Consider the following 27618-nt stretch of genomic DNA (forward strand, 5'->3'; position numbering starts at 1 on the left):
TTCTTAAAAAAAATCAACAATGAGAAAAGTTTAGATATCCTCCCAAATTTGTGCCATCTTCTCATTCTTACTATTGTACCTATTTGTAGTCATTTATGCCTATGCCTGCCCACTTCCAAAACTCCTGACGTTCGCATTGGTCTAATAGGTACACACATGGCTGCCATCTCCAATTCAAGAACCACAGCAGATATTTGTAAAAAACCCATACATAAGTGATGGGGAGCAAATGAAGTATGTTCAGGCCTGTTTGCTGGGTCTGCCCTTGCCTGTGAGTTTCTTTTTCATAATCCAGGAAGTGCTGTGAGGTAGGCTGATTGCTAGACTGCTGCTGTCTGGGGTGGTGGTGGGGAGCCAACAGTAATACCTCGGCAAACCGGAGTGCTGCTGCCTGGGGCATGAACACACGCTGACATTCCTGCTCACTGTTCACAGGTTTGTGTACTTTGGGGCTAGGCCACAGAACTTGGGCAGTAGTGAGCTCAGCAAACCCATATATGGTATGTATATGCTCATCTCTGAACACAAATCCTGGAAGCAATTCCAGCTACTGTAACTCTTGGGTTTAGAGGTGCTCCTAAATGACAAGATCCAGTTGTGGCTTAAAATGAAATTTTTATCATTAATTTTATTTTGGTTGTGAGTCTTTAGACTAAACTTGAACAATGAAATGGTGGTTGTCAGCATGTGCACCTTCTTTGTGGCTGTGAACACTTGTGGTCAGGCCAGAGCCCTTTCTTTGGGCAGGAGTCCTGCTCTGCAGATGGCCCTGGCACCTCCCCTCTGCATGGCATTGCAAAGTGCCAGCCATCTGCTTGCCAGCTCTTCCCAGAGGTGGGCAACCTTGACAACTACTTCCTGAGATAATCTTTCCTTCCTTCGGAGGAAGGTGGTAGGTAGTGAGGGAGAGGGAGAGTCAGGGAAGTGTGGACAAGCCTCTCCACTCCAGGCCCAGAGTTCGAGGATAAATAATTGGAAAGTAAAAGGGCATCTTCAAGCAAACCATCTGGAGTGCAAAGAGATAGTCCAAGAGAAGCTATTCTGTGGGTCCATGTGTTCCCGGGGGTGGGGGAGGGGATTTTATTGACTTTGAGTACTCTACACAACCATGGGTTGGAAGAGAATTCTTACCTTCATCAGAGCCGCGGATGGGCTGGCGCTTCTGGGCTCTCTCATCGCTTGTGTTGAACTGTTGCAAAAGAACTTTGTGCTGTAAAAATAACCACAGCAACCACCATTAAAGGGAGAATGACTGATGCACATTTGCAACTCAGAGGAAACACACTCGAGAAGCAGTCACAGGCAAGAAATGAGGAACATGTATGTATTTTGTATTCACAAACACATCACTTTTATAAACTGCACTGTAATATTTCTGGAGAACTGTACAATTAGAGAATCCCAATCCACTGTCACTTACCTTCTTTTGAGGAGCCTTTGCATCTTCTGAACTACGAGAAACAGAGAAAGCACATTATTTAATACCGTTGGTACTGTTATTCTGAATTACTTCATTGGCGTATAACTTAATCTTAAATTACAAAATGAAATGACAGCAATTCTTGAGAAGCAGTATGAGCCTCGTCATTTTAATACCAAGAGGACACACAAAGAGATCGGCTCTCATCCCAGGCAGACCCCTGCCAGAACAGATGTTGAAATCCAAGATGTCTAGCTGTCAAGGCCTTTCTAGAAGCATATATTCTTTACGTTAAGCTCAGAGCATAGTGTGTGAAACCTTCCATGTTTTCACTGAGGTGATGCAAACATTCACCAGCAACAGCTTTGGTGGCAGAAAGCACATTTTCCATAGAAGTAATTCCTCTTAAACTTTCTTTAAATACTACTGACTTTTTTATTACTGGATTCACTGCTTCAAACCAAAGGGACCTGAGTTTACTGAGTTGGACACCCTACAGGAGGATCTTTCTGCTGGTAGCCGTCCAGCACAGACGGCAACTGAGCAGAATGTCCCCTCTTTACCTGGCCTTATCCCACCACCCAGGCCCGAGGCCCCATCCACTCAAACCAGAACACTGTGTGGCTGCTGACAAACCAGGTTTCACCTTTTAGGGGTGAAGGACTTTTTGGAAAATGTTTTGACTGAGAGGCATGCACTTACTTGATGAAAACACACCCCAAAGCCAAGCCCTTCCTTACATTTGTTTGACAATCTTCTCTAACTCGGGCAGTTGCTCTTTGAGGGCAGTGATCATCCGGGCATCATCTGATACAGACACATAAAACTCCTGTAATTGGCAAAGGGCACAGGCTTTTAATAAGAATTGCAAAGGCACACAATTCTGTAAAGAGCAACAAAGATGGGTCCCTACGTCGTCCGCCTTACTAGCATCACCAGACCATGGTTTCATGACTGGAGACAAACAGGAGAAAGAAAATGTTACAATAGGTCTAAATTCAAAATTGCAAGTGAGAAAAGGTTTTGGAAATAGATTGTAGTGATGGTTGCCTAACATTGTGATTTAATTAATACCACTGAACTGTATACCTGAAGATAGTTAAAATGGCAAACTTTATAATATTTTACCACGATGAAAAAACTCAAAAACATTTTTTTAAATCGCAGATGAATTGTTCATATGATATTTATATGAAAGGCAATGTAATGCAGTGTTTTAGAAAGGAGCTCATACTTTAAGAACATTTTTTCACCTCAATATTTTTTCAGGGCATTTTTGACATTTATTTTGAAAATTATTTTAGCATTTGTTGCTTATTTAATGTTTCCCATTAGTTGTGGTTGATTATTGGTGGTAAAATGCAGGCATGGTCTTCAGTACTGTGCTGACATTATTCTGAGTCTGTATCAACTCAGGACTCTTTACTGACGTCCTTGGAATGATCCTGACCACCAGGCAGCAGCAGCTTGGAACCAGTGGCCTCCACAGCAGAAGGTGACAGCTGTGGCAATGTCAGCTTAACCACCGCTCTGGTTTATCTGCAAAACAGTCCTTATTCAACTGGTAGAAGCCAGGAGTCAATGTACGACATGAGCTACTATTATTCCTTAATATTTTCAAAATACTTCACTCCATAGCCTTGAGAGACACTCATGGTTCCCTTCCCTCCCTTTCCCACCTCTCTGCCGGCCAAATTATATGATTAAAAGAGAGAGAAGGGGTACTTTTCTTTTGGGTAATTCATTCTTGAACATATAGGCTGATAACGTTTGAAAGAGAAGCCTTTTGCCTACATAGAAGATCCTCATTGAAGTTTCGGAGGACAGAGTGAGTCATCAAGGACTTAATGCCAAGGCCAATGCTCCAATGTGGGGCTGGGAAGAAAAAGGGAAGTTCAGCTTAAAGCAGTGTTTATGACATAAATCATGTCCCTTTGGAACTACCTCATGGTCCTAGAAAGTCCTCAATCAAATGTTGTTTCACTCCACCCTAAAAGAGGTACTAATGGATCTAGTAATCCCACTTCTAGGAATGTAACCAAGGACAGACCTGCTTATGCAAAAATATTCACTGTACTATTATTTGAGGAATGCAAATACTGGAAGTGATGCAAATGTCCAACACTATTGAAAATAAGTGTATCTCTGGCAGAGCCACTCAAAAGTCATTAGGAACTTTTATTAGAATGACTGTACTGACACAGAAAAATCCTAATATAAAGTGGAAGAAGCAGCCCACAAAATGATGGGTACCATGTGATTACGACCACAGAAAATATGCAAAGAAAAACAGAGCAAATGAAAATACATTAAAACGCTACCAGTTATTGAATGAGAAAGGCTGGAGAGTGGATGATCTTGTTCTTTACTTCTCTCATAGTACCTTCCTGATGAACATGTTAACAAAGACTAGAATTTGCAATCATAGTCTTTCTGGGGAAGCTGCCGTGCTTTTGGGTAGTCCTGGTAACTGCAGGGCAGAGATATATTCTTGGAAGGGATGACTCCCCATACCTCTAGGAAAGCCACAGCCACGTCATCCTCTTGGAGGACGTCTCCGTACACGGCGGCCCACTGCAACACCAGGCGGATGACTCGCCTCTTATTGTTGAGAGCGTAATCCATTTTTTCTTGTTCTGTTCCTTGTGAAGGCTGCGCGTGGTAAGTGCCGCGGAGTTAAGGAAGACATGTGGTCATTTCACTGAGCTACTTGCAAAAGCAGAGGATGATAGATCCCAGTTTCAGAAAGACAGCCTTTTGGACTGATAGGATCCCTTCCTTGGCCCCTTAAGAAAGCCCTACATACATAAAGATTCTGGACCAAGTGCACAGAAACCCTGGTTCATGTCTGCTGACTTGGATAGGATTGTTGTCCAAGGAATAAAACTTGCACGGCTCCACTGGGACTTGGGTGTTGACAAGGGTTCCTACAGCATCTAGCTCTAGCTCTCGTCACACTCCCTGCCTGCCCTCCGCCTGGACTTTCACTTGTAGGGGAGGCAATGCTTCCGACTGTTGCTTGTCTCTCGGTGCCTTGCCATCCCTTTTTGGTTCCCACAATTCTGCACACATTTCTATAAAGCCACTCACTTCATTGTCTACATTTCAGCTAAACCCTTCTTTGTGGGCATCCAAAGTTCCACTGGAGCCGTGACCAATACCAAGAGTGCATGGGGAAAAGTAAGGATGGAGGAAGACAGGCTCACCTAGAGTTAGGAAGAGCAAAGGTTCCTGCTCTATGGATCTGGTGAGGTACTTAAATACACTATATCATAACTTCTTCTCCTGTCTAGAACCACAATTTAACTCATACTGGCTTTTTGTGCATTTATGGCTAGTCATCTTAACAAAACTATAAGCTTCTGGAGCAACTGGGATGATTTATTATTTGCCCTGTCTTCTGTACCATGCCTAGCACTGTGACTTTCAGCTACCGATTGTATTTATCCACTGATACAATAAATACTTAATTGAGTGCCTTACTGTGGGTCAGGTAAAGGCTTCTGCTCTGTTTACAATCATGTGTGTATTACAGTAGAGAGAATATATTATGTGATTGAGAAAGATTTTCGAGGAGACACACCATTCCTTTTCATTGATTTATAGTGGTTCATGCTGCAGACAATTAGTTCATGGAACCATTTCCTCTTTGTCACTTATGCTTAACCCCAGAGTACCTTAGTGAAGTTCTACTTTATCGTCTTGTGGTGAAAGCATCCTTCCCTTTCTACCAGTGAGCAAACTGACTGTAAAGGAGCACAAATGGCCAGGATCACATGGTGAGAGAGAGTATGTAGCTGGTTTTGACCAAGACTCCTCATTCCAGCTAGTTTTCTTTCCCAGTGTGTTCCCACAACACTCCTGTGCCTCATAGTCAGCTATAAGACCAGCTGTGCCTTAGCTTACGACCATGACTTAAAAGGCTCGGTAGAAAATCCTTGTGCCAGTGATGTGCTTGAGAGCCAAACCAGTAAAGGGCCTTTTCTAAAGGGACTATAAATAATCATGATCAAGGTAAATGACAGAACCTTAAAGCAAAGGTTTACTGCATGTAAATGGGTTGCAAAATGGCTTTCATAAATTGAGCACGGGATTCATAAAAAAGAAAATTGCTCAACTTGTATTGCTACAATTCTCTCTGAACTTACAATAAAAAAAAAAAGGGGGTGGGGGAGAAAGATCACTTTATGTGAAAATTATTTCTTTTCTGATTAACCCTTAGGCCTCTTGCTTATATGCACACATGATTTTTCTTTCCAAAGAACTGCAATGTGGGCACTACATTTTATCACTATTTTTATGGTACCAAGCAACACAGGCACCAAGTGAGTTATTCTTGACTGATTGAAAAACATGTACTGGTTTACCTAAGAGGCAGTAGAGAGAGGGAGAGAGAGAGATTGAGTCTTTTACTTGCATAGACTAAGTTGGTTGGAACTATCAAATTTGCTATCAAGTGCTAACTTTCCAGGTTGTCTTTTTTAAAAAATATTTCACTTATTTATTTTTAGAGAGAGAGAATGAGCAAGCGGGGGGAGGAGCAGAGGGGGTGTGGAGGGAGGGGAAAGAATCTCAAGCCAACTCCATGCTGAGCACAGAGCCTGACACAGGGCTTGATCTCAAGATTCTGAGATCATGACCTGAGACAAAACCAAGAGTCAGAGGCTTAACCGACTGAGCCACCCGGCACCCCTCCAGGTTATCTTGACTTGGATTCAGGAAGCAATGCAAACTCTTGTGACTTGGATACAATGATATCAGTTGCACACCTGTGGCTATTCTACAAGGCCTTAGGGGAGGATACTTAATTTACATTATCTCTGTGGGTCAGGACAAAGATTTTTCCCGACTTCTATGGAGGAAATCTGCTTTTTTTTCTACAATGAAAGATAGAACACATGATTGGAAGGATTAACATAAGAACGCTATAAATGTGTGTGGAGCTTTATGGTTTATAATAAATATGCTCAATGTGCTCATATGATCATATAATGCTCTCTATAAATATTTACAGACCAGAGAGAAGAGATCTGCCCGAGGTTGTTCAGTGAATAAATGGTAGGGCTTATAAATCCAGACATGGCTCTTTCCATAGTCATTCACACCCCTTCCCCCCCAGCCCCCGACAGTGACTATAGTGACTAGATGTTAGTGCTTGGGTTCATGAAATTATTGAGAATGATTACATCTGGGAAACAAAAATCATGATGAGAAAGAGATTTCTTCTTTTTCTTTTTTTTTTTTTTTTCCTTTTTTTTCCCCCCTGAGTTCTAAGTTTCCCAGAGTTGACGAGTACCTAAGTCAGAGCTGAGAGTCCTCTGCCTGAGCATCCTCTGCTTTAATGGGTAGCTCTACAGGCTCCCAGGAGCCAGCAATGACCAAATCCAGAGGGACTAGAATAAGGCTTGCTTTCTTTTCTCATGAAAGTTAAGTATTTTTACCTCTGGAAAAATAAAAGGAAGCACTGATTTGTTTCACAAAATCTCCTTTTCCCCTTACAGATGTTACTGGAGGTGGGGGTAATAGTACTTTTATAAGCTGAATCCATGCATATGCTCAAGGATTCTGTTCCTCCATAGGCAACATATTGTTCCATATCTGAACAGTCGGTTGAATCAGATTCTCAAGGAACACAGAGAAGACTTTTTGTAATTGATTCTACCTGAAATGGTTATAGATGAGGTGTTGGGGCATCTATTGATTTTCATAACACTTTCCCTAGGATTTTAAGAGATTTATGTGATTTATTTTTAGATTTTATATACCTCTTACAAAACAGTGGAGAGAGGGAAAAAACTATATTCCCTTTGGACAGCAGCCAAAGCTGTGTGTGTGTGTGAAGGACAACATCCCACCAGGGCCCTTGTCTCAATATGATGTAAAACAATGCAACCGAAAAAGAGTAACATTTCAAATATAGTTTGTTCATAAATTCAAACACATCAGGAAGGTTGCAGAAACCATCACCTTCTTTGGCTAGAACCAGAACAATACATTAACCATTTGATGGAGAAAGTCTTAAATGGAATATAACCTCATCTCTTCTTGAGGACAAGTCATAATTTAGAAAGGATTGTCAATGGATACCACACACATAAGATACATCCCCCCCCCCCCATTAGATACTTTTAACAACACTATTTGGCTAACTGCTTAAGTGCAGTTAGCAGAGAATATAAAATACATCATAATCCAGTAATTTTTGTCAAATGACAAGGAAATACTTGTTTTAGTCAGGCCATGACAGTTGAGTTCAGGTAAGAAGCAATATGGCTCCTTGAACTCATGGCAAAAAAGACACAGAAAGATAACATGGTCTCATAAAGTGCTAGATAAAAGTCCTTAAGAGAATCTAGAATTATCCACTGAATTTTTATTTTAAATACAATTAAGAAGAGGCCTTAATGGTCAAAATGGCCAAAGTCATCATTGACACATTGAGTGGATTTCAGATGATTCACAGAATCTGTGAGTTGCAAAAGCCTTTTGATTGTATTTCTAACTCTACCATTTCAGAGGTAAGGAAACTGAGGAAGAGTTTAAGAGATTTTTTCCAAATCTGTCAATGGAATTCTTAGGATTAGAACTCTTTCACCACTACTTTGTTTACCTGTTTATGTTGTCACATTTTGTCTGATATTAATATTTCTTTATGGGGCAGCCCAGGTGGCTCAGTGCTGCCTTCTGCCCAGGGTGTGATCCTGGAGTCCCGGGATTGAGTCCCGCATCGGGGTCCCTGTGTGGAGCCTGCTTCTCCCTCTGCCTGTGTCTCTGCCTCTCTCTCTCTGTATCATGAATAAATAGATAAAATCTTATTATGCTAAATGTATTATGCAGCAGAATTAGGTGACTTGATGTTTACTGGATAAGGGGAAAATCAGTCTGAGATGCAGAAATTGATCGCAAAAAAATCCTCAAAAGAAGACAAAGCACGTATAGAAAATTAAGCATTAATTGCTGCAGCTTGCTGACAATCTGATAGTCAGAAGGCATAGCATTTCTAATGTCCAAATTAGATCCTCTCTGCTATTGTTTCAACCAGTGCTTTTGTTCATTGCCTGCTGATTTAGAAAGCAGTGGCCTGGGGGTGACTGGCTTGCTCAGTAGGTGGAGCATCTGACTCTTGATCTCAGGGTAGTGAGTTCAAGGCCCATATTACGCATAGAGCTTACTTAAAAAAAAAAAAAGGCAGTGACTCATCGCTATTAACCAAACATTTGAGAGGATTCAAATCCTCACTTGAGGTTTCTCTTGTTATGGTAATAAGATTTTTCACCATCTGGGAGCATTAAATCAGAAACCTTTAACAGCAGGAACTAGAAACAGAAAAGGCCTCAAATGTTTGTTGATTGACTGGTTACCTTAATTTAATTACACTGTTTGGAGTGCTATATGTAACACAATTTTCTAAACAAACAAACATCACAGCTCTTTAAAACCTTTGTCTAAATTATGTGAAATTCTGTTTTGTCGAGACGTCCAATACAGACCATGGATACATTCTAAGTAACTTCATATTCAATGACATCGTGTGGACAGAGTCCACACAAGTACCAAACATCAGGTGCATCTTTGAAACAGAATCTTTTAGTTACTGGGTATTTAACTTCTAGAAGCACGGACTTTCAGAATGACTAAATCTATTTTAAATTGGACCAGTTCCTTTGGCGTCACACAAACATGGCTGAGGACAAACTGGATCTGTTTTCAGTGAATCAGGTCTGAGGATCAGAAGCAGTGAAGGCCACAGTGAAGGCTACAGTCTTTCTATCCTGCCAACAGCAGGCTTAATATTCCATTGAGTCATTTTCCTCATGCCGGCTCTGCCGTTCAAACACTGTAATTATTTCATATATTTTTACCTAGTTATTATCTTACTCACCACAGGCACCTGTAATTTCTCTCTATTTTTTTTTTTTTTTACTGCTCATTTACTTATTCTTAATTCAGCTAATAATGGTTCCATGTATTAAAATTATCATGGGGAAAGTAAGTGAAAACCTCCTAGGACAGAGAGGCAGCAGATTCATTACAGCCTACAACAGGGAATAAAATATTATGTATACTTTTTGCAGTAAGTACATGCTAATTATGCAGCTATTTATAAAACACTTATCAACATTCAAACTGATACTCTTCAATGTTGTTGTTTTTTAAGCCCTGCTTTGCATACAAGATCTCTGCTTGCAGCTGAAAACAAACTTTGGGGGTCATCTGCCCACTGATGAGACAAAGCTTTGGTATATTCTTTATATTATGCTGTATTCCTTTCATGATGGGTGCAATAATGTATTTATATGGGGCACTATTTATATGGGGCTTTAAGGTTTACAATGTACTTTCACACATAGAGCCTCAATTGATCCTCACAACAGCCTAATGAACTGGGCAAGACAGGTATAATTACTCCTATTATACAGACGGGGTTCAGAAAGGTTAAGGATAATTGCCGAGTAATACACTTTTTAAGATGCAGGTCTTAAACACAGGCCTCCTGACTTCAGAGCTTGTGTTTTTCCCAATGTGTTATGGGGCGTCTTTACCACTCCGCTGCCCTTTGTGGAGCATCCCCACAACCTGAGAACTGAATCTATCCCTTCCTTCATGCAGCAGGTGCCTGGAAGGCAAGTTCTCGAAATTAGACCACGGCGGTTCACAACCAGGCTTCCCTACTTACAAACCGTGAGACCTTTGGTTGGTTAGTTGACTATTTAGAGCCTCAGTCTCTTCATCAGTAAACGTCATAGGATGGCTGTTAAGGATGAGATGAGGCAATATTGGTAAACCATGTAGAACAGTATCTGAGACATATTACGTGCTCTGCAGGAGTTAGTCACCATCATTATTATCGAGCCGCCCCTGGAGAAATAATGTTAAATCTTTAAAATGGGCGGTTTGGGAACTTTTCATAAGACCTGGCCTTTCTGGGTTTAACTGTGATGTTATTCCCACCACACAGCTGCTCCTGTTTGTATGAGCCTACAAACTTGGAGCTCACAGGACCGCTTTCTGTGCTGTCATTTCTCTTTATGTGCCTCCCATTTTCTTGCTCAGAAAAATTTGTTTCTCACTGATTTTCAGAGTTCTTTGCCTTTTTAGAAGCCTCTAGTTCTTAGCTATTCTTTTTAGTCTTAATTCAGGGGCTAGTATTCACAGTAGACAATTAACTAGGATATGGACTAACAACCCACTGCTGGGTTCAGCCCACTACTGTTCTAACACTTACTAGCTATGTAACTAGGGGAAAATCGCCTATGTGTTCAGTCTCCTCCCTTCATGTAAAAAGAGTACACATCCCACGGTGTTGATATGAGGCTGAGAAAATGTAAATAAAATACTTTGTGGAATATCTGATAATATGGTCATTTTCTGAGGAAGAAGACACCATGGTCACAACATACCATCATCAAACCAAGTTTTCCTTATTGGAAATAGTCTCATGTTGCACATCTGCAGAAGTAAATTGCTCTCACAGCAACATATGGATTAAACACTTACAGAACCAAATGGGGGACTACAATGCTAAAATTTGGCTTCAAAAAAATTTAAGATAACAACTTTCCTTAGACATTTAAATAATCTTCCCTAAACACTTAGCTTAATCCAGAGAATAAGAACCTGATACTGTTTCGTAAATCATCAACAAGAAGAACAAATTTTGATAGAAGTTCCTCCTCGGAAACCCAAGTCAACTTATAAAGAGAACATCCCAGGTCAGTTTTACAGAGAATAAATGATGGAGGCTATGCCTTTTCAGTAGAGGAAGCTATTGTGTTTGCTTTGTCTCTGTATAAGGGATACAATATAGGTAAAGGTAGTTTTAGCTAAAATTTAGTGGCAAATCTGTATCTATTTTTTCCTCTTTAAGAAATGAACTCTTTGCATTCCAAAAGCATAGAATTTATGTTGAATACTAAGCCATAAGAAATGAAGATACTAAGGAAAAATATTTGGCCAAGAGTATTGCTGTATTTACATTGTTATAAATTTAAATATAAGCCACTGATCACTTAAGATTCATTCAGCTGTAGTGACAATGTCCTGAATGACAAAGACTTCTATCTGTTGACATAACAAAGAATCCTTGACAAGGTAAGCATCAGGATTGGTACAAGTGCAACGATGCCATATTAGACCCATTTTTCTTTCTGATTCTCATGTATTTCAGCTTTATCATAGGACTTATTCCCTTGGTCACTACAGGAAGGTCAACACTGGCAATTGTGGCTATAAGCTTCCTGCTCTTTTTCTTAAAGGTCGAGAAAGCTTTTTACCCAAAAAACCCAGGAAGCCTCTGAATCTCAGCCTATTTTGGGCATGTGATACGAGAACAAACCATGGCCGAGGGCAGCCAATTACTGAGTAGCCAGACTGACCCACTGAGATGGCACTGATGATAACAACAATGCCCATTGCAACTAGAATTATTTAGTGTCACGTGGAGTTTTTCCAAACATTTGCCTGGATATGTGCAGTTTTAGCTCCATGTACCTTGATTTCTCCCACATGTAAAATGAAATAAATATCATAACGGTCCTTTTAATGCCTTATATGTGGGGGGCTGGGTGCTGGAAAGATAAAGTAAATGATGTGAAAATGCTCCAAATCAAGGATGTAGTTATTAAAATTCAAAATAACATTAATTTAGTTGTGATCACTTACTGAACTGAAATGCCTGCATGTATTTGTACAATAAAAATATGACAGAGTTTAATCATAAAATACAAAATTAAGACAATAAGGGAGCAATGTTGTAGTAAACATCAGAAGCATTCCTCACCTACTTTCAAAGTAAGGAAGTGACTGTATATGTGGGCAAAGATTTTTTTTAAAGATTTTATTTATTTATTCATGAGAGACATAGAGAGAGGCAGAGACATAGGCAGAGGGAGAAACAGGCTCCCCACAGGGAGCCTGACACGGAACTTGATCCTAGGACTCCAGGATCACAACCTGAGCCAAAGGCAGATGCTCAACCACTGAGCCACCCAGGTGCCCCTATGTGGGCAAAGATTTAGGTGAGAGAATGTTGATTTATTCCATCTTGTTTGTTATAGGAAAAAGTTTTGGAAAAAAATGTAAATATCCAATAGGAAGAGGCTAAGAAAGTAAATTATGACATATCTACCATATAGTATTGTGAGTTAATGAAAATAAAAGCATATTTTTCTCATGCATCGGTGTGACTTTGTTGCCTAGCACTATATGACACATTGTGTTTGATAAGTGTTTATGGAATTAACTGAAATAAAGGATGTAGTTTCACTTATATATATAAACATACATATATACATCTGAAAAGATATCCACAACATACTATTAAGTGAAAAAGAACATACTACAAAAAAGCATATATAACATGATCTCAGTTATATAAGATACCTATATTTAGAAAAAAAGTGTGGAAAAGTTTTTAATCGTGGAGAAAGATATTCATAAAATATTTTTTAGTGACAAAGAATACAAAATTACTTACATATAACTCTGTTGTTATATTTAAAAATATACATCTACATGTAAAGAAAAAAGACTGGAAGGATACATACCAAAATGTTAATAAAGGTAATACCTGATAGGGTTATAGGTGGCTTTACTTTTCTTCTTAAAGACCAGTGGAAAACTGAACTAAATTTTAAGTGCAAATCTTAAAAGATTAAAGAAACTGTAGATGAAAAGTACAGAAATTGAACAAATATAATTTAAAAAACTCATTAGAAAGCACTTGTATTCATCAGGTGAAATCATGTTCCAAGCATATCTAATGAATAGAGATCTTCTCTCATTAGCACATAAAAGGCCTGAAATATTAATGTTAAACAGAGTCCTACCATCTTCCTCTGTGCTAAAAGCAAAATTGGAGGTGACATACAATGTGGATTAAGGACAGAAATAGGTGTCAGTGGCTCAGGGCTCAAATCTTTTCTGTGCTAGTAATTACCTTTCTCTGAGCAAATCATAATTTTTCATTATCCTCGTTTATTGATTTGGAAAAAGAGCAGTGAAAGTACCGACTTCTTCATAGGGCTGCTAGGCACAGTCATAGATATTAAGTACTTTGAAAACACTCAGCCAAAGCAACTCACTTTAAATGTGAGTGCTTTAATGGAATGGGGTTAAGTATTTTACTATCCCTTATCTCTTGATAATAATATGGGGGTTAACCCACTCACTCAGCTTTACATTATTTCTCCATGTCGCTTGTGTATGAGGTGTTAAGCAGTTTATGTGTATTTCTTGTTTTGTCTGCTCGTTACCTATTTCTCTATTTTCTATTTTTCTTCACAGGCAGTCTCTGGGGGACTGTCTGGTAAAGTGCTTTTCCTTCCTTTGACAAGATGTCAACAGTGACCAAAGGGCCAACTAGACCCTCCTTCCTAGGATGTAGGAATCAGGTGAGGGCCTATGGTGCTTGGAGCAGATTTGCCCCCCAAAAGCATGGTCTTTACTTGTTGCCCCAGAAGCCCCTTTTGAAAGTCTGGGCTCTTCTAGGACTCCTTCAATTCTTTGTGTGACTCCACATCTCTCTGATGAATTCCAATACTCCTTAACATAGTCACAGTTGGTTTATATTGCTAATGACCAAAAAAAAAAAACAAAAAAAAATAGCCTATATAAGAAGCCCATATAATGTGTTTCTAGAGAGAAAGGGAAACTAAAAATTGAGTCCTCAGCAAAATATAGAGGCACTTACATGATCTTCAGGGATTGAGTCCTTTCTGCTTGCATGCCTGCAACAGGGTGAACCCGTGGCATCCCTGGGATGCCCTCCCTAGGCATTACAGGACAGCAATTCTTCTTTTTTTTTTTTTTTCAGGACAGCAATTCTTGTTTGAGGCTCTCATTCCCAGTATCTAAGAACCAAACTATGTTTGTCCAATATGGTAGCCACAAGCCACATGTGGCTATTTAAATTTAAATCAATGAAAATTAAGTAAAATGACAAAATCAGTACCTCAGTCACAGTAGCAAATTTCAAAGCTAGTGGATACTAGTGTTGTACAGAAACAGAATATTTCTATGATCGTAAAAAATTCTACTGAATGCTTCATTTATTTGGTTTCAGTAAGTTAGGCCTACTTTGCTTTTAATCAACTGAGACACAGATACACATTTATCATGCAATACATTGTCAAGAAATGTTCTTATATCCTAAAGGATAAACTCATAAATAATTTGTGAAGAAAAAAAGTGACACTCCAGGCTTGAAATCCTACAACCTGGACCAGTCCTGACTCTACCACTTGCCTTGAGCTGTGTTTTGAGTCCCAGAATCCTCATTGGTAAAACAGAGCTAATACTAACCCAATAGACACCTGTGAGGATAAAGTGGTATAATATGGGTCAATGCTGTTAGCAAGGTGCCTGACACATAGAGAGTTGATTCAAAATACAGCAACAAACAGGATCTAACTTCTCACAGGACAAAGTATGAAGGAAGTGATCTGAGGGCACTAGGTGGTTTCAATGACACCCAGCCATCCTGGATTCCCTCTATCTACTGAGGAAACAATCAGGATCGGATATCACAGGCCTCCACCCATTCCACTGTTCACTTTCCCGGCTTCTTCTCCTCCTCCCACTACCATTTTTCCCTATACCTCCCCATCTGGACACAGCATGGATTTTCCCTGTAAGAGCCTCTATTTTAAAAACAGAGATCGGGGATCCCTGGGTGGCGCCTGCCTTTGGCCCAGGGCGCGATCCTGGAGACCCGGGATCGAATCCCACGTCCGGCTCCCGGTGCATGGAGCCTGCTTCTCCCTCTGCCTGTGTCTCTGCCTCTCTCTCTCTCTCTGTGTGACTATCATAAATAAATAAAAATTAAAAAAACAAAAAACAAACAAACAAAAAAAACCAGAGATCTGGGGATCCTTGGGTGGCTCAGCAGTTTAGCACCTGCCTTTGGCCCAGGGCACGATCCTGGAGCCCCGGGATCGAGTTCCACGTCGGGCTCCTGGCATGGAGCCTGCTTCTCCCTCTTCCTGTGTCTCTGTCTCTCTCTGTCTCTCTCTCCCTCTATCTTAAATAAATAAATCTTAAAAAAATAAAAATAAAAACAGAGATCAATGACATAAATGTTCTCAATCACCTCTAAAGAATAAGCTAAAAAATGAAGAAATCAGAATTTGCAAAAAAATAAAATAAAATAAAAATAGAAGCCTGAACTTGGGGTTTCTAGTTGTACAGATGGTATGATGTGGCCCGCTATACTCCCTCATTCTTCTTTGTATTTTGTTTGCCTTAACCTTATCAACATGTTAACTGTTGGGAAAAAAAAAAGTAAGTCAGTGGTGGTTTTGATTTTTTCCTTCTTAACAGGTCTCAAAGGTCTACTATTAACGATTCCCATCCATGGAGTTAAAAGAGCAGAGAGAGATCCAGAAGGTGTTAACTTTACTTGAGAAAAGCTGAACATAAGCCAGAAAGAATATATAATGTATGTGAGTCTCATTAAGCTGTCATTACTTGGAAAGATAGTTTCTAGGCAAATAAACACCCAAATCTCACTCTTGCAGTTCCTTCTGAATAACACATTCAACTCAAATCTCCCATCCTCACACATTCTGTTGACTTCAAAGAGAATTATGAGTGAACAAGAAAATGAGAATCAGGTAGGGCAATTATAATTCTGAAAAAGAAAAACATGCAACATTGATTGGGTTGCTCAGAGAAAAAGAAAGCCATTCTCCTTCAATATATTTAACTACTCAAAAAGCCAAAGTGTTCGGGGGTCTGAATTTTTGTTGCTTTAAAAATAAAGCAGAATTGGGAAACATACTTTCACACGACCCCCAAAGTTGAGGGTGTAACTTGATAACATTCACCATTTTTATTCAACTTAATTTTCTGAATGCTCTCTCTCTACCAGATACCCTGTACCAACTGGTCAATTCAACAGATTATTGGAAAGCTGTGCCCCCAAAGCTCAGTGCTTAGGCTGCCCAGGGGAACTGCTATTAGAGTTCCAAGTTTTGTGTGACTTTAGTCAATTTGATAATAATAAAACTAGCAGTGAAGGAATACATTTTGTATCTAGAGGAGAGGATGGACTAGGACAGATGTGAAAGAAAAGCTACTCCATGAGGATAACCTATATTTATGCACAAAGGGATTAATACTGGGGCTCGGAGGAAGAACCCAAGTGGGCCACAGGCCATGCTGCTGGATATCCTGCAGAGCCACAGTCTGTCTCGAAGGTTAGGGAACTAACTGGCCCTACTAATACTCTCTAATAATACTCTTCTCCATAACTTTCTTTAGTCTACCTCCCAAGTATGTATCACCTTCCTGAGGTAACTTGGCTCTCATTTCTCTACACAGGTAATGGGGAGGAGATCCTTAAATGTGGTATGACAAGAACTCTTAGAGAGGGCTGGAGTCTACACCAACTGTGGGAGTTTCAGTTTAACAAAGGTGGAGGGCATGACCTTGGCTGGGCCATGACTTACCTTCAGAAAATGAAATGAGATAATGACTATCTAGTCATGTGGGGTGTCTTCAAGGGAATAGAGACTTCAAACAACAAAAGGATATTGGGCCACCAGGGCTGGGCAAAGCTGGGTATTTGGCATAAAAACACAGTGCATCATAACAAAGTCGTTTAAAACGGAATCTGCAGGGGGAAAAAAGCAAAGCGGAAAAAGAAATTAGGTTTTTGCAGAAATCTTGAGCAAGAGTATCTTATTCATTTGTTCTTGGTCAATGGATCTTATCCATTGGCTTGGGAGATTGTGGTTTTACTGTACAGAGCGGCACTGCATATGAAAATAATAATGTTCACAGAGCTTGAGATCAAAACTCAATTTCTTAAGGCAGTGAACAAATAGTATTTTTGAAAGAGCCTGGTTTTACAAATAGCACTGGTCACCTCAGCCACAACGTATATTAAAAAATACACAGAATTAAAGAGCTACCCATGGGCAGCTCCACGTGTGCAGAATTAACACATGGTCATTTCTTTGTCTGCATTACACCCTATGACTTTTGTCAACATCTGTTTTCCTTTATGTCGTTTCCACCCCTTATTTCCAGAGGGAGCAATGAAAGATGAGAGGACGATGGAATTCTAGAAGAAGGAGGTGATAAGACCAGAAAGTTGGTGAGAGACACAAAAGCAGGACAAGATAAAAAGGACAAGATAAAGGACAAGATAAAGGCTACGGGCAGTGACTGAAGCAAAACAATACAAAACAAAACAAAAGCTCTCTGGTACATGAAGATGGTGGCTGAGGTTTGTGAAACGCATGGACCTTTTCAAATAGAAAATCGTAAGAAATGTGAACGTTTTAATTGAATCTATTAGATTTCCAACATCTATGTTTTAAATTAACTTCTATTTAAAAAATTGAGATATAACTGATATGTAACACTGTGTACGTTTAAGGTGTACAATGTGTTGGTGTGATATATTTATATATGACAGTACGATGGCCATGCTAGCATTTGCTAACCCTCTATCAAGTCACATGATGCCATTATACTTATTTACAGATAAGTGATGAGTAGAAACCTACACGGTCATCACTTGGTATTATCAGTTCATTGAGTCCCATTATTCAGTCCCAGGGAAGAAGCAGAGAAGGTGTTAGACAAGCTGTATGGAACTTTTCCCCTGAAGTACAAAAGGATTTTGGCTCTGTCTAAGTTTAACCCAGGGGTCACTTTTATAAACTTTATATATTCTGGAGATGGGGGTAATTCTTGCTTATAAGAATCCCCAAAGAACTATGCTATATAGTAGTTTAAATTTTGCTAAAGCAGGGATTTGAGTGGGGACTAGCATAGTAACCACCTAGCACCACATTTCAATGTGGCTTTCTTGTTCTCTACTCATAGGCAGTTACCTCTTGAGAACTGACTTAGAAAATCACTTCCTACTAGAAAATAATTTTCTCAAGTCACTCAATAACTAATGCTGATCACAGAAGTAAAAAGTCTAGGAAATTGATAGATCTGAGGCAGAAAACAGATGTTTTGGTAAATTAAGAGAATGCACTGTCAGACCCAGGGGTGTTTATTTCTATGACAAAAACCAGTTTCGCTGTCAACTCTGACATTTCTCACTGTATTATAAACCCAGAAATGCCAAGGTCTCCCTCTCTACTTCTTTATCCATGTTTCATGTACCTGTACTAGTTACTTTTAGTGCCCAGGATGAATTGTGTAGAAAATTCATATTTTTTATCATGAGACAGACGCTGATAGATTCTTTATCTCCAACACATGAACATTACTTGTGAGAAAAACAGAATCAGAAAAATTGCAGAGAATGAAGTTCAATATTAAATTATGATGCAAACCTAGTTCTAACAGTAAAAATGGAAGGATTTGGAATCATATTCCACATGCCAGCCACAGAATGCACTGATTTCTAGGCTTCGATTTTTGAAGAAGCAATAATCTAGTCTCCACCTCTTTCAGAGGTGACTTTAAAAGGAAGGATATATTTGTCCTTCATTGGTAGTAAAGCTCTTACAGATCTTTCCTTAGATGCCATAGTCTCTCGTGTACCAGAATCTTCCTTTTCAGGCAATATTCACTTTACAGAATATGCTGTTTCTTGTGCTAGGCAATCACACATTCTGGGCAAATATTAATCAGAGGGGAAAGATCTGTTATATTTTTCTGAACCCAGGTTCTAGAAATTTGGTTTATTTGGGGTGATGTATGCCTCCTAGAAGCAAGGACTCCCCTTCTAATGGGTCCATTGAGGGTTTTCTTTCTCGAGTTTTTTTTTTTTTTTTTTTAGCACATTCTTTTGCTCAGACATCTTCAACCATTCCCCAATGCTTACTTAGCTTTGCACTTAAGACCCTGTAAGACCTGTAGTCAAATCCTTAGACCTTACCTTCCTCCTCCCACTTATATATATGATTGTCTGGCAGAACCAGACTAAATGGTCTTCCTTACCCATTTCTAGGTCAATACTCATCTTGTCTTTCAGTATGGAAGGCTTTGTCCCCAGTCTTTAGTTACTAGCCCCAGCCTTCCTGCAGGGTCACTTTAAAGGCTATATTCTCCATGACACTTTGCCTGGTCCCCTCAGCTAGTCCCTTCCTGAAGTACTGACCACATTCTGCCTTACGTTCAAGTTATTTGCACATCCCTGTATGTCCTTTAGCAGGTAATAAACTTCCTGAGGACAGGAGAGTAGCTTTTTGGTTCCACCTTGTCTAATCCAGAGTATCCAGCTTTGTGTCTGCCCAACAGGATACTAAACAAATATTGAACCAAAAATGACTGCCCTGGCCTCACAGATTCTGGCTTTTATATGTACCACTCCCCAATTAATTTGCTACATGAAAACAAATCTCAGATAATCTATAAAATGAGAGGCTAGAATGAAGAGATAAAATAAGAAGTAAATCAGCAGCAAGATACTTTTCAGCGGTATATAATAATAATGATGGCTTTACCTTAAGTATATCACAAAGGTGATGGAACTGGGCTTTGAACTATCACTAAATATTTGAGATAAATCTTTGAGCTTCTTTTAGTGATAAAATGTTTATCTATGGGCTCAGTGTGCTTAAAATATTAACCTATCATTCTGAGACATCCAGTAACATAGGATTTTTTTTTTAAGTTGAATAATGCTCTCCAAAATCATGTGTGAGATAGTAACTGAAATGGAGAACAATGTCATAACTCTGAATATGTAGTTTAGTGGTGAAATTCATCTCATTCATCCTCAGATCTCTGTGTCTTAGTCTAAAGGACTGGTTCACCGTAAGGCATTATTATGAGTTGAATTTCCCCCGCCCCCAAAAAGCTATGTTGAAATTGTAACCTGCAATACCTAAGAATGTGATCTTACTTGGAAATAGGGTCTTTGCAGATGTAAGCTAAGAAGAGGTCATTACTGTAGGCCTAATTCAATATGACTGGTATCCTTTCTAAAAAGGGGACATTTGGACACAGAGGCAGATGTACAGAGGGGAGACGATGGGAAGAGGCAGGAAACGCCATGTGAATATGAAGGCAGAGATCAAAGGGATTGCATCTACAGAACAAGGACTGCCAAAGATTGCTGGCAAACCACCAGAAGCTAGGAAAGTGGCATGGAGCAGATTGTTCCTCACAGCCCTCAGAAGGAGCCAATTCTTCTGTCACCTTGATCCTGGCCTTTTAGCCTCGGGCACTGCCAGATGATAAACTGTTATTGTTTAAACCATCCAGTTTGTTATGGCAGCCCAAGGCACACATGGTGGTGCTCAGTTTACCCCGGGGGGCAGCCTACGTTCCACAGCCGAAGGAGCTACAAGGCAGACAGAACCATATTACTCTCAGCTGGAACAAGGTTGTGCTTTTTATGCAGACAGCTTCAAATCCTTCATAGAAATAGGTAGGATTTAAATTATGACTGAATGGACGTCCATGGAAGGCTGGCTCTTCCTATTATGTATGAACAAGACTGCGCCATCTACAAAGGAAAGCCAGAACTGGAGTGGCCAGAGGAGGGTCGGAAGGATTGCTTCCTGACTTGGCCACACAGGAATGCTCTTCTACTGTTAATACATATAACCCCCCTCTGAAACTGGCTACACACTGAGAATAAATTCAGGGTTTTTTTTTTTTTTTTTTTTTTAAACAGTGCCCTGCATAGATTTAATGGGCAGATGAAACTTTCTTGGTGTTTACCTGTTGCTTCATTTAAAGCCGGTTCAAGACGTATTGTTTCTAGAAAATGCTCTAAAATTTTTTCAGGTGTTCCTGACATCACAGTATACCTGGATAAGAAATAAAAATATCATTAGTTTTTCAAAAGTGGGCAAATCATAAATGAATAGCTTTTTACATATCTAAGGTAAGGGTTTTGTGTTTTCTATTTTATTTGGTTTTCATGTATTTATTCATGTATTGAGTCTCAGAGAACCGTAATGACTTAACTTATGGCCCGTATTCTCCTCATGGTAAGAGACATCATGTACCTTGCCAAAGCCACACGGGAAGGCAGTGAAAAATAAAAAAAACCACAAATTGAAGTAGTTCCTAAAACATTATTCTTTTTTCCCTACATGGAACTAAACAAAACTTGGAAAGTGACTCTCGTAGGCTGGGAACTGAGAAACTTCAGCTTTGCTCCGAAGGGAATGGAAAGGAACATGTAAATCACAGGGCACTTCAGGTCAGGCAGGGGGAGACGGTAAGGGGAAGTGACAGTAAACTGGGTTATCCATATATGGGTTATTCGTAGCAAAGTCTCAGTCTCACATTGGATTCCCCTGCCTATTTCTGGAATGCTCTGTCTTTCCCAACTGTACACTGGTATGTGCTTTGGAAATACAGCTAAGAATAAAACAAGAGAAGAGAAAACAAAACCCCAAACACTGATGAGCAAACAAGCTCCAGTAGCATCTGACTAGGAAATAAATCAATGGTAGAAAAATCCATAGAATTTATTTTAACATCAAATACTGTAATTTGGGGGTGGGAGTGTCAATCATTATTTCAGAAGATCCATCCATGGGTTTCATAAGTCCGCAGGACAGAATTTATTTTTTTAAACTGAATGTGGGTTATTTCAAAGTCCTATTAAAGATGGCAACAAAACAGTGAATGAAAACAACAGGCAAAATCCATTAAGATGATCTGATTGATCCTATTCTAAAACTCAGACTTTGTGTTTCTGCTCGGAATTTCACTTAAAGGAAAATGACAGGAAGAAAAACAACAATGAAAATAAAACTCCCTTATGTTCAGAGAGCAGTGGTATAATTTGGCTCCAGGAGAACCCAGATTTCTTTGCCTCCTCATCAACACCCTCTCCCTGCGTGCTTGAGACCTTGCAGGAAATGTGTTGAGATTCCAGGAATATCTGCAACGTAGTAATTCTCAGGGTCTTTACCTCCTGCCCAAAGGAGTATAGAAGAGGCAATCCAACATATAGCCATGTGCACAAGCAAACACAGGCTGAGTGGAACAAGCCTGGGACTGAACAAAGTAGCAAATGCAGGCTCCCTGGAAGGTAGGGTGATCATTACAATGATTATCTGGATTCTCTGTGTGCTTGGGAGTGTGTGTGTGTGCACTCAGGACCAGAAAGAAGCTGAAGCGTTACATCTTTGAGGAAACCTGGCTCTGGAGCCTAGAGGAGGAAAGGGGAATAGAAAAATAAATAATCTATTTTAATCTAAAAAAATATCACTCCTTTCTCAAAATAAATGAGGTGAAAGACAGGATTTTTTCCTCTGGTAGGCAATGGCTATTTGAGGAAAGCAGCGGGTATATCTATAATGACCTTGAACACATAAATGAAGAAAGTGGCTGAGGTCATTCAATAATTTCTGAAATTCATGATTCTTGGGTAGTGCTCTCCAGATGAGCTGAAGATGAGAAGCAGCTGACTACATTAATAAGGAAGCGGGTTGGAGAGGGCATTGGCATCTGTTGAGTGTTTACTATGTCCCCAACAGCCAGGTGGGCACTGAACGATGTCCTGCTTATTCCTGCCACTTAAATATTATCTTCATTCTGCAGAGAGAGAAACTGCTCGGCAAGGGGAGGCTGGAGACCCATGGTCACAGAGTTCCTAAGTGCCAGGTCTCTGCTGAGCCTGGTCTGGCTTTGGAGCACAGGTGTGTGTGTCGTGGTGCTGAGTACCAGGACGCTCGGGGTGGAGGCTACGTCTAGGTACCTGCATGCGTGCAGCTCATTCTGAACGGGAACTTGTCTGCTTCTGAAAACAAGTTTTATTTAAGTAAGAGTAAAAAGACATTGCATAAAACACCCGTTGCTTCTATTTCGCAGGGCGCTGGGTGGCTGTTGCTAGGAGGCTGCAAGCTCTACCACTGGCTATATAATGGATACACCAGTTTGAAATCTGTTCCCTCCTCAAAAGTTTAATTCTGCCTAACATTCTGCTGTTCTTGGTTTGGGCATCCCTTGGCTAGAGTGTAATGTCTGGCCAAAATGAATGAAGACTCGAGGACAAGCCAAGGTAGGAAACTATCACCTCTTTAGGGAGAAGCGACATCTCTAACTCTGCCCACCTGGTTAGTCTCCCACACCAAGGGGATCTCGGTTTTGCTACCAGAGGCTCCCCCTAGTGGTACAGCTGCTGCAAGTGCCTTAGCCCATCCCCTCCGGCCCAGCACCGCAGAGGGCAGAGCAGGTGCTGAACTCTCTTGGGGCAGGGATCCCTCACCAGGAGCTTCTGGCCAGACGTAACCATCTGTGATCCTGCAGCTCGGGACTTGGCTGAAACATCACGTTATTGCTTTGTTTCAGGCTGGACACTGCCAGACGCCCTCTGCCTGACCTCTCTTTAAAAGAGGGACTTGAACACCAGACAGCATGGCTCTTTCAGTTTATTGCATGAAGGATCTACTCCGGTCCAAGTTAAAGAGAACCCCAATTGGTTACATTATCCAAGCTGTGAGCTCTTAAGCTCGTGACAGAAAAATCTTTTCCCAACGCCAAGTCTGGAAATGAGGACACTTCTTTCTGCACCTCGGACAACAATATAAGATGGGGAGGGAGGAGAGCCCAAAAGAGACTATCTTCCTGCAAACAGGATGGAGCTGAGCAGTTGGGTGGTTGACAGTCTAAAGAAAAAGCAACACAGTAACTAAAACAGGAATAGTCACTTCAAAAATCTCTTTCTGGGCACTTGGATGGCTCAGTGGTTGAGTGTCTGCCTTTGGCTCAGGTCGTGATCCCGGGGTCCTGGGATTGAGTCCCACATCAAGCTCCCTGTCGGGGGCCTGCTTCTCCCTCTGCCTATATTTCTGCCTCTCTGTGTGTCTCTCATGAATAAATAAGTAAAATATTTAAGAAAATCTTTCTGTCCTACTAAAATCACATAGCCACAGGGCAGAAGATATCCAAAATGGTAAATGTTTGAGAGCCTCATCGTGAGAGCCTTTATTCATCACAAGAAACATGTCCTGTTATTGATATTTTAATATCACACTGCGAGATGAGTGGCTTGGGCAGTCAGGCAGTTTTGAAAGTTTTAAAATGTATACATAAAGAACTGTTCTGGATTTCTCAGGGGAAAAGTGAATCAGAAAAATGAAACATTATTAGGAGCACCAATGTGGTGACCTTCTTTGAGCTCAAAAAGGATGATTTCTGAAAAGACAGAGGCCCTTGAAGTTCCCAAATTTTAAGTCCACCCTTAGACATCATTGTTGGCATATTATCAAAGTTATCCGGAACATCAGGTCAAAATTCATTTACATGGAGCCCCCTTTAAACTCTGGTGTGGCTTCAGAAAACTTAACATGGGAAACAACCCCTTGAGAGAATGGCTTTTTCCTCTTTAGGGTGCTGATCTTGCCTAGTGCATTATTTTGTGCTGACTGATATTTCTTAAATGGTTTGCTGTGAACATGCACACGTTTTTGAATTATATAAGAAATCTGGACTGGTCTACAGAACACAAAAAAGGAGATATAACGGAAATCAGATCCAGGCCTAAAATAAATTGAATACATGGGCTTCTCCTCTTCTGTTCCCTTTAGTTTGAGTTCATAAAAAAAAAAAATCTATATTTGGAAGGCGCTCTGAATGGACTATGTTGTAACAAGCAAATGCTTTTGATCATTCCCCCATGGTATGAGTAGGTGAAGGAAGCGGGCCTCCAGGGGACTTCTTGGTCAAATGTTTCAAGGGTACGGAGAGTTTTTAAGGCTCACTTTTTCTGGTAGCAAAATTTTCCTGAGACATCTGAGGCATTATTAAAGAATGCAGATTACCACCAAAAGATGGTCTGGATGTATTTAAGCACACTGAAGAAAATCAATGGGGAGGGGCCTAACCTTCACATAAAAAAATGTTTTCATTTTTATCTTCTGTGGGCTGAAAGGATGACTGTTGAAAACATTTGTGTAAGAACATTTTTAAGAATGGATGGTAGTGAAAAAAAAAAAAGAATGAGTTCTGGATGGCAATTTATAGGTCTATAAGTGAAAAAGATAGTTTTTCATATTATCTGTTTTATGTCAGCCCTTTTGAAATATATTGGTCTGCAATGGTTACGTGAGAGTGTTGAGGATACAGTATTTACATCATGTACTTTGCTATTGTAAGCTTCATGGCCGAAAGCACAAAAGCACTGAAGTTGTCAAGCCAGACCTGATGCCAGCTCTACCACTACAAGCCCTGTAACCTTGGGCAAGTAACTTGCTTCTCTGAGACTAAGCTTTTCCCATCCGTTAAAAGGGGTTTGTTGTAAGGATTAAATAAAACATGCAAAATATATTATGGCTATTCAATAATATTCTATTTTTTCCCATCTTCTTTGAAAATATGTTGATTCATCCAGATGAAAATGCCTGAGCGTTGGGCTTTTAGTCTAAACAGTAAAAATTGGGATCCCTGGGTGGCGCAGCGGTTTGGCGCCTGCCTTTGGCCCAGGGCGCGATCCTGGAGACCCAGGATCGAGTCCCACGTCAGGCTCCCGGTGCATGGAGCCTGCTTCTCCCTCTGCCTGTGTCTCTGCCTCTCTCTCTCTGTGTGTGTGACTATCATAAATAAATAAAAATTAAAAAAAAATAGTAAACAGTAAAAATTCATCAGTTACTGTGAGTAGCCTGATTAAAGGGAACACCCCATTTTTGTGGCAAACAAAAGAAAATTACTTAGGAGGCATTCTTTTTCAGCATGTTATTTGGTGACACTGTCTTTAGCTACAGAATTGGTGTTTCTATTATTCCAAGATTGAAGATTAATCTTTACTTTAAAAACAAGATTCCGCAATCTTCTACAATTTCTTAAAGCTACATTTCCTTGTTCTCCTGTCTTACTATTCAAGTGTTGGTACATTTGATGGGGAAAAAAGCCTCATGTGAGAAGTTGCAACAAAAGATGGGACTGAACACAGACATCTGAAAAAGGGATCAAGTTCGACAGGGAACCTGAGAGATGGGAAGCAAATATCCTTTTGATGTTAGCAGGATTGAGTATGGATAAGGCCAAATGGATGCTTCTGGGCTACAATCAACAGACTGTCTTATATTTGAAGTCTGCGTTTCCGGCAAAGATGCTCATTCTGATAAGATGAAAACACTTCTCGGGAAATCCTACACAGGAAATTCAAATACCAGAGGTTCTCATCACCTCGGGGCCTACCTATCCTTTGCGCTGCCTGGCATTCCTATTTCCATTGTTCTTCCCGTCTTAGTGTTCCAAAGCTATTACAGTTGAATACCGTATATAGAGAGCGTCTGTAGAGAAGGAGAACAGTCTCCTCTGAATTAACTCCAGGCAGCACCAAGCTCAACGCAGTGCCAGAAATGGATACATTATCCTCCACAAGATGTGTGATTAGTCAATAGAGAGAAAAAAAAGTCACACACACTGCCGTCTTCCACAAAAAAGGAGAGCATGCTATTGTAGAAATGATGATACCATGTGAAAAGGTTAATCATAGTCTGGCAATTGCAGTGTTGGATGCAAACCTACTTTTGCTGAGGCTGTGAGTTTCCTTGATTAGAAGCCCTGTTCCCTGCTGGGACCTTCTCCAGCACCAAGACATCTTGGTCATGTTCTTTAAGTCTGACTGTATTCGCCTCAACGTCCTGCAAATACAAATTACACCACATACAGATGCTGCTGTTTTCTCAGACAATGAAAAAAATTTCAAATGCTTCAGAAACTCATTTGGTGCTTGTGATGCTAATTGTTGCATCTACAAATTAAGTCATTTTCAAAGTCAGGGCTGGAATGGTCAGAGAGAGGACCAGATGAGGTTTGAGGCATGTGGTTTTAAAACTCTTTTACCCCAGATTCAGAAAAACAGCCAAGTAGAGAGGAGTGTGGTTGTGCTCTGAGAAACCTTTAAAAGAGGGGGCATAGCGGGAAGACGGGGAGCAAGTGCCTTATCCTGACAAAAATATGTGGCAGGTTTCTTCATTTTGATTTTCTTCTGAGGGTGTGTCATTTTCATAGGTGTGTACCTTTTCTCTCTCATCAAAAGGCTCTGTTTATTTTTTTTAAAGATCTGTTTGAAATGTATTAAAAACATTTTTCAGTTATTTTGGACAATTTTATAAATTGTATCAATAATGATCCTAATCTGATTCTTTCAGCGAATTATTTTTGGCTGAGTTGGAAATTTTGTGTGTATCAACTTCAAAGAGCGACTAAAGTTTACCTCTAAATTTCAATGTCATTTAAACAATTAAATTAAAAATCTTAATGTGCTTTTTTCTCATCATTTGGTCCCCACTTTAAAAGAGATCAGTTAAGAG

The 27618-nt window shown here is 40.1% G+C and overlaps 1 protein-coding gene and 1 long non-coding RNA gene across 12 annotated transcripts in view; one reads left to right on the forward strand and one right to left on the reverse strand.

The window, feature by feature from the left end:
• RAPGEF4 (Rap guanine nucleotide exchange factor 4) overlaps nucleotides 1–27618 on the reverse strand; it is a 284010-nt gene that overhangs the window by 30407 nt on the left and 225985 nt on the right. For all 11 annotated transcript variants that reach the window (XM_077883031.1, XM_077883030.1, XM_077883032.1 and 8 more), the window contains 7 exons: nucleotides 26831–26946; nucleotides 21062–21150; nucleotides 16955–17033; nucleotides 3935–4085; nucleotides 2161–2249; nucleotides 1421–1451; nucleotides 1132–1210 (listed from right to left, as the gene is read on the reverse strand). In XM_077883031.1, the coding sequence (XP_077739157.1) occupies nucleotides 1132–1210; nucleotides 1421–1451; nucleotides 2161–2249; nucleotides 3935–4085; nucleotides 16955–17033; nucleotides 21062–21150; nucleotides 26831–26946 (634 nt within the window). The remainder of the gene's footprint in view (nucleotides 1–1131; nucleotides 1211–1420; nucleotides 1452–2160; nucleotides 2250–3934; nucleotides 4086–16954; nucleotides 17034–21061; nucleotides 21151–26830; nucleotides 26947–27618) is intronic.
• On the forward strand, nucleotides 299–27566 carry LOC144304503 (uncharacterized). The gene is made up of 4 exons (XR_013371451.1): nucleotides 299–435; nucleotides 17453–17688; nucleotides 23171–23360; nucleotides 23651–27566. It is a non-coding gene; the product is annotated as an uncharacterized LOC144304503 (long non-coding RNA).

This window comes from Canis aureus, chromosome 34 (assembly GCF_053574225.1).
Source record: "Canis aureus isolate CA01 chromosome 34, VMU_Caureus_v.1.0, whole genome shotgun sequence".
Taxonomy (NCBI): domain Eukaryota; kingdom Metazoa; phylum Chordata; class Mammalia; order Carnivora; family Canidae; genus Canis; species Canis aureus.